Here is a 7,470-nt window from a genome sequence, read left to right as displayed (position 1 = left end):
TATAGATTATAGTCTATATATTAGACTTAAGCTTATTAATAATCTTACACTTTCTTAGTTACTTATTAGTTATCTTAGGCTTTAGTTCTAATTATTCTAGTAGTATTCTAGATACTCTATTATCTAGTTATATAAGATTATCTTCTTTGCTAAATTAAATAACTCTTTTCTTATTTAGCGCCTAGTAGCTTAAAGAGTATTTTATTCTATTCTTATAATCTTAGAGATAAGAGATATAATTATTACTAGGTCTTTATAGTATTATCTTCTTCTAAACCTTAGAAGAATTATAAGATACTACTTTCTTAAGTTCTAAGAATACTCTAGAAATAGTTATAGCTATAATAGTATTATTATATTAATTTAGGTTTACTAGATATAGGTAGTAGTCTAATTTATTTTTAGTAAAGATACTTAAAAGCTTCTAGAATTATTCTATATTATCTACTTAGAAGCTTCTAGTAGAGTTTAGTATAAGCTAAATAGAAATAGCGTTATTCTCTACGCTAATTAAAGCCTTTAGATTACTAAACTAGGCGTTAACTATAAGAGAGTTAATATTCTTTTTTAGAAATTATTACTTAATCTTAGCTAAAATGCTCTTAGCCTATAGTCTCTAGCCTAGGTTATTAATATAACTCTAGAGGTTCTCTAGCGTACTCTACTAAAGTATATTCTATTTATCTATATAAAGCTAGCTCTTATTTATATATACTTAAAGAGTTAGGTAGTTTTACTTATAATAGTTACTCTTATTATATACCTAATAATTTATAGTTACTCTAAGAGCCTATCTATTTATAGTACCTTAATTATATCTAGTTTCTAGATTCTAAAAGCCTTAGAAGTTATTATAGAAAGTCTAACTAGTATTCTATTAGTAACTACTATATTACTACTATAGCTAAGATTAATACTAGTTATTTAGCTAGAATTACCTCTAGCCTTAGAGTAGATACGCTCTTAGGTAATTTACGCATTTATTAGCTTAATAGTCTACTTTACTACGTATATTAGAGTTATTTATAAGTTTAGTTTTATAGTAGATCTACTAGATTTTCTATAGTTTTATCTTTAGGCTAGTATAATTAATCTTTAGGTTAAGTATCTTATTAACTAAGTTATCTACCTTTGTATTAGTAGGTACTTTTTCTAGAGAAGACTAAAAGGTATAGAGCCTAAGTAGCTTATCTTAGAGTAGAATATTAAGCTTAGGTAGCTAGAAAGCCTACGTATAGTTATCTTAGAGAGTTAGTACTAGTTACTAAAGTTACTAATAAGCTATTAGCTACGCTAGGTTAAATTTAACTTCTAAAATAATTTTTTTAACTACTTTAAAGAGGTTAAGTATATAAGCTTCTTTCTCTACTTTTAGATAGGTAGTAAGGTAGTTACTAATCTTAGTATAGTTAAATGTCTTTAAGTTATTAGTCTTTAAACTAAACTTATTAAGTATCTTTATAGTATACCTAAAAAGTAGTCTCTTAACTAGGTAGAAACTTTAGTAATCTTTATTAATAGTTAATACTTTAATATAGTACTTACTATAAATCTAAAACTTCTATAGATACTTCTTAATATTTAGATTAGACCTTACTTAGTACTAGAGAAGCTAGTACTTAAAGTACTTAGTCTAAGCTTTCTATTAGTCTTTATTATTAGTATAAAAAAGCTTTCTAAGAGCCTCTCTAAACTTCTTCTAGAATTTAGTAACTAGAGTGTTAGAATATTTATTTAAAGCTTAAATAATTACTCTTTACTTAGGTTTATAGTGCGCTAAAAGGTAATTAATCTTTATTTTATTTATAAACTTATAGTACTTTAATATATTCTTAAAATGCTTAAGAAATATAGTAACGTTAGTTCTATTAAATACTAGAACTATCTTTAATAGGTATAGAGAAAGCTAGATAGAATAGACTAGAGAGTAATTACCTAGCTACTAAAGAGACTAAGCTATTATCTAAAGAAGCTTTACTATATTATTATTTTAGAGTTGTACTAAAGGTTATACTTAAGGCTACTAGCTAGTAGTGTCTAAGAACTCTAGAATATCTAGTATCTTAATATTCTTCTAGAATAATATAAGTATTACTTTAGACTTTATAGGCTTAGTCTAGAGAGGTAAAAATAGTTATTTAGTAAACTAGGCTTTTAAAGAGGCTTTAGTAACTAACTTAGATTACTTATTAATCTTAGCCTTATTAAATTAACTTTTACTTATTTATATAAAGTAGTATATAAGTATTATAAATAGTATAATAGCTAGTATAAATATTAAACGTATAAGTACTATTAATTAGGTTTAACTATTTACTTACTAATAAAGTTAGGTATTCTTTACTAGAAGAGCTATTACTACCTTTTTTATATACTATAATAGCTTTCTACTACTATTTTATTATTTAGCCTCTTCTTTTTTAGCTATACTAGAATTAAGATCTACTATATTAGCTTTTCTAACTTTTCTTAGATTTTGTTATTTCTTCTTAGTAGAATAATATAGCTATATACTTTCTATTATATTATTTTCTATTTATGTAGCTATCTAATAGGTAATTAGCTTAGTCTAAACCTTTTATTTAGCTCTTTATATTGCTTAGCGTAGCGCTACTATAGCTATATTATCTATTAGCCTAAGTAGTAGTTATTATTATCTAATTATTTATATTATTAGAGGTTTCTTAGTACGCCTACTTTTTAGGTATTTATACTATTAAGTTTCTATAGCTTATAGTTTACTTCTATATATCTCTTAGATATACTATTCTATATATTATTTTATTCTCTATTTTATATACTTACCTATTACTTATTCTATTATATTATATAATAATTATATCTTTTCTAAAGCCTAGTTAAACTATTATTCTAATAAGCTTTTAGTAAGTAAAATACGCACTTAAAGGTAGCGTACAGCCTTTTTAAAGTAAAAGACTAAATAGGTTAAGTTTTAGTTAGTTACTATATATAGTAGAGAGATTAGAAGTATCTCTATTAGAATAAGTACTTAATATAGTTAATTATATTATATATATATAGTTATTATTATTATCTAAACGCTGTTTAGACTTAGCTTTTCTTAGCGCACTAACTCTTAAGCCTAATAGCTATTTAGTCTATTATTATATTACTAGTTTTACTACTATAGTAATATATTATTAGTTAAAAGCCTTAGTGCTAATAGTAATATACACTAAATATATTAAAATCTTAAAATCTTCTAGTAGTTCTAGAATAACTTTAAAAGCTAGGCGTCTTTTAATATCTTTTTACTAAATAAAGTCTATAAAATTAGGTATAAGGCACTAAAAGAAGTTATATATAAAAAAGATCTTTTTTTTTTTTTTTTTTTTACTTAAAAGTACTATCTTTTCTTAGCTATAACTCTTTTATTCTTAAAGATATAAACTAGCTTTCTTAATATAAAGCTAATAACATTAAAATCTTTATAATTTTATAGTAGAAAGTTAAGCTTTATCTCTTAAGATAAAGAAGTTATAAAGAGAGCGGCTAAATAGTGTTAGAGAGCGGCCGAAAAAGTTTTGCTAAAAAGAAACTTGCTTTAATACAGAAGGCTGGGTGTAAATTGGAGCTGCGTTTCGGTCTCATTCCTCGGACGCGACGCGACGCGACACGCTAATGACCCTTGCACACTAATCAGGGGTGAACGCTTCCTATCTCGTCGCATTGGAGCGTGCGTATCGTTCTCGGAATGGTTTCCGGGGCAGCCTCTTCGCCAGTCACCAGTAAACACTACACAACAACCCAATGGCTCCAATCAAGAAGAGTCCACACGTCAAGCGTATGTGCAGTATAGTTCGGCTAGGAAGGAACCGCTTCTAATGATTCACAGCAGCTACGCGCAAGCTCACACGGGACGGCAAGATCAAGGATTACTTCCGAGTCGTTCCGAAAGAACCTCCTGTCTCTGCAAAGCCTCCTGTTCCTGTACAGCTTTCTGTTTTTGCAAAACCTTTTGTTCCTGCAAAGCCTGCTGTTCCTACAAAGCCTCCTCCTGTCCCTGAGAAGCCCACAAATGTCAGAATCGATGAACACCAGGACCGATCAGATGTTGGTGCAGCGACGAAGGGGGTGTCGAAACCCAAATGCGAAGAGCTGCATTATGTTGGGTTCGGGCAGACCGATCTCGAGCGCATAGGAAGAGCTATGCTCGTCGAGTATCAGAATGAGACTCAGCTCGCTTGGTGGGCCACAGACTTGACCTATTTCGACCGCTTATCAGAAACTCTCCTCCTCCAGTATGAGAAGGAGATGGTCAAGCTTGTCGAGAATAGGAGAGCGACGAAACATGCCCGATCTTGGTCCAACCCGGGATCGACACGTAAAAAGAAACAAGATGCTGATGTGGAAACGCAAATCGAGTTTGAGCGCGAACAAAAGGCTATCATCGTCAAGTATGAGACGAAGATGATCCAGCTCATCGAAAACAAGGAGACGGTGGAAGATCTTCTGGGAAGAGAAATCCACTATCAAAACGACGTTTTACGAGCTTATATCAATCTGAAAGAGAAGCTGCGTACTCGGAACGATAACAACGGCAATGTTGCTCTGCAGGATCCACAACCGCCGGCCTACATTCGCGGAGAATATACACTGTATTCCGCCGACATGTTGCGAGAAGGGATTGAGCAGAGGCCACACTGGTTCAAAGGGGATGTCTTGCGCTACTGGCGTACTGGTACCTTACGACTGGGACAACGTTGGGGAGACGGTATAGGTCCTGGCGCTGAAGTCGAACTGGCCAAAAACGCCCACCGTATAACTTTTACATATACTGCTCCGGAACATCCGTCGACGCAGCCGCAGTCTTGTGAAGCTTATTGGCACTCTAATAATATCACAGCAGAGGCTGAAATTTGGTTCTTGGGTGGCGCATATCTGTTGTTAGACATCGCGGATATCTCTGGTGAAACAATCCATCTTCATGGAATTCTGGAGAGGGACGAGGAGGAGATGTCAGAATGGTGGCCGGGAATGCCGGAATGGAAGCCGCGATCTTATTACAAAACACCGTACAACCCTGTCTTACCCCAAGGCCGGACTCGATATCTCGCACCTACTGCGGCCGCCGGACAAGACGTCCGCTGTCAATAATGTACAATATACCTGTTTTATCTAGCAACGACGATGCATGCTAATACAATTCGAGACTTCCTAGGTTGCTTAAAAAGAGAAGGCTGGTTTTCGATATCTTGAGTCGGCCCGGGGCTTTTTTTGGAGTTACAAGCCGTGAACGCGACTTCGACACGCTAAGATATACTCAACGCTAGTAGAGGTTGGTCGCGTCCTCTTCATCTATAAAATGGCTGGCAGTGAACGATCAATTGAAGAGGAACTCATCTTCATCGAATCGCCTCGGATTGCAGTCGACCTTGGAGTACCTAGGTAAGTGCGCGTTGGCCTTCGCTACGACATGAACAACACTAATTAGAACCAGCAATTCCGCACGAGGACGCTGAAGACTACTGCAATGTCCTCCCTCACCATGCAAACCTATTACGAACCACTCGCAGCTATGGACGCAGCCTATAGTGAGAAAGACAGCGCATCTAGCATGTCAGACCCTGACGAACACCACGAACTTCCACCAGCCGTCAACGCTGCGTATTATCTACATCATCAAAAGAAGATCGAAGTTTTTCGTGCTTTCGAACATGTTATATCGGGGATAAGAGATGGAACTTTCGACCACAAAACCGATGACGAGATTCCAGTGTTACCTGTCCGGGGTGAATACACATTGTACTCTCCACAATACGTGGCATTGCACTACAAGAACAACCCGACACTTTGGACCAAACAGTTTGCCGACATATGGACCGCAGGTAGCATTCGTCTGGGACCACGCTGGAAAATTGGTGGAGAACTTACTGGGGCTAGATGTACAATTCCTGGAGTCAAAGATCTTCTTACTTTCGGGTATTCTGAGAGTAGATGTTTGGTTCGTAGAACGAATATTACCCAGGGGGATGATAACGGGATTTATGGGAACAAACATTCGAAAAGCATAATAATGATGTGCCTTGATGGTATATACATTACTATTACCATCCCAGCGGAAGAACTGGGTGGTGGTACTGAGGAAGACGACTACATGTTCGTTGGGATCTTGGATAGGACAGAGGAAGACATGGAAATCGACGGATTCGTGAAGGACTATTGCAGCAGACCAGTACCGCACTACGAAGCGCCGTTTATGTCCACTTTACCCCAAGGTCGAACTCGGTAAGTCATGTCCATGTAAGAACTAATATGAGACATATACTGACTTCTTACACCAATCTCTAGGTACCTTCCGCCAACTTGTCTAGGCAGCGACGAACCAAGCACGCCTGCTAGCCCCCTAATCCACGATAAAATGGATCCTACTACCGGTGAGTGCACATTGTTATCTCATCCTGACTCTATAGCTCACACTCTTAAGGCCAGAACCAAAGCCAAATGTCACCTCCTGCAATTAACAATCTTGAGGCTGGCAATGCGAGCCTCACAACCGCTGAGCTAAACGTAGGAAACTCGGTCAACGGTTACGAGGAAGCTCTTGCCAAACAGTATGCCCACCAAGCCAAGATGGCACAGTCTGAGTGGATCATGCGTGGGTCAATCCGCAGAGGTAACAAATTGACAATAAAGTCCTTGGAAGGCCGCTGGATCTTATATTCGCCAGAATACCTCGTCATGCTATACAGATCACGCCTCAGACGTGGAACGTATTTCGATTACACCACCGGGACTTTAGATATCCGAGTCAAGAGCGTATTTCGCCTCCGCAACTTTCAAGAGGCTGATCCTAGCTCTCGATATTACGCAAGCTTACAGCTTTACGGCGAGTTGTGTCTGGATGGACGAGGGATGTTCCACTGGGCACCACCTCACCTCAACTTGGCTACAGGAGAAGGGGAGGAGGAGAGTATGTTGATGGGAGAGAAAGGCGTATTAGTCCCGTTGTTCGTGACTTTTCTTGGCCTTGGCCGGATGAAGATGAGGTTTCTTTCGCGGTCGCTAGACAAAGAGCACGGTGGTGATGACTTTCTTACTATTTGGGCGGTCCATGAATCTGTGCATAGGTGATTGCGATATTTACTTCAACAGGAATTCATAGTTTCCATCAGAGATTGTTGGCGCGTTGCTTTATCCGATAGGACAATGTCTAGAGACTTCTATTCTTAAACTTATCGTGTTCGCGACAGGTACCTATCAGCAACATAGGCTTCATCCGTGATGCGTGAGTTTGGGTGGCAACATAGTTTGTTGTAGTGGCTGTACTGCTGGAGAAGAAGGGACAAAGGATCTGCGTTGCGGCTCCCCAGGCGAACGTCATCCAGTCGGGTGGCGCAGGAGCTTGGACCCTGAAGCATCCCCGAAATCCATAGCTTCCTCGAAAGATGTCCCCAACACCATTACAATCGCAACGCATACCCAATTCTTTGACCTTTTATTATTCAA

At 36.9% G+C, this 7,470-nt stretch overlaps 2 protein-coding genes across 2 annotated transcripts; both read left to right on the top strand.

Moving 5' to 3' along the window:
• Window positions 1-3,771: 3,771 nt before the first annotated feature.
• Window positions 3,772-5,118, top strand: J4E83_008346 (uncharacterized protein; the record flags this gene model as incomplete). The annotated part of the gene is made up of 2 exons (XM_049335243.1): window positions 3,772-3,805; window positions 3,857-5,118. The coding sequence occupies 2 exons, from the start codon at window positions 3,772-3,774 to the stop codon at window positions 5,116-5,118; spliced, it is 1,296 nt and encodes a 431-aa protein (XP_049185782.1).
• A 421-nt stretch (window positions 5,119-5,539) lies between these two features.
• On the top strand, window positions 5,540-6,763 carry J4E83_008345 (uncharacterized protein; the record flags this gene model as incomplete). The annotated part of the gene is made up of 5 exons (XM_049335242.1): window positions 5,540-5,849; window positions 6,081-6,249; window positions 6,313-6,398; window positions 6,449-6,637; window positions 6,714-6,763. 5 exons carry the CDS (start codon window positions 5,540-5,542, stop codon window positions 6,761-6,763), a joined length of 804 nt encoding a protein of 267 aa, XP_049185781.1.
• Between the last annotated feature and the right edge of the window lie 707 nt (window positions 6,764-7,470).

This window comes from Alternaria metachromatica, assembly GCF_023757995.1.
Source record: "Alternaria metachromatica strain BMP 0045 chromosome Unknown scaffold_23, whole genome shotgun sequence".
NCBI classification, from domain to species: domain Eukaryota; kingdom Fungi; phylum Ascomycota; class Dothideomycetes; order Pleosporales; family Pleosporaceae; genus Alternaria; species Alternaria metachromatica.
Note: the sequence above shows the minus strand (reverse complement) of the source record. Positions and strands in the feature narration are given on the sequence as shown.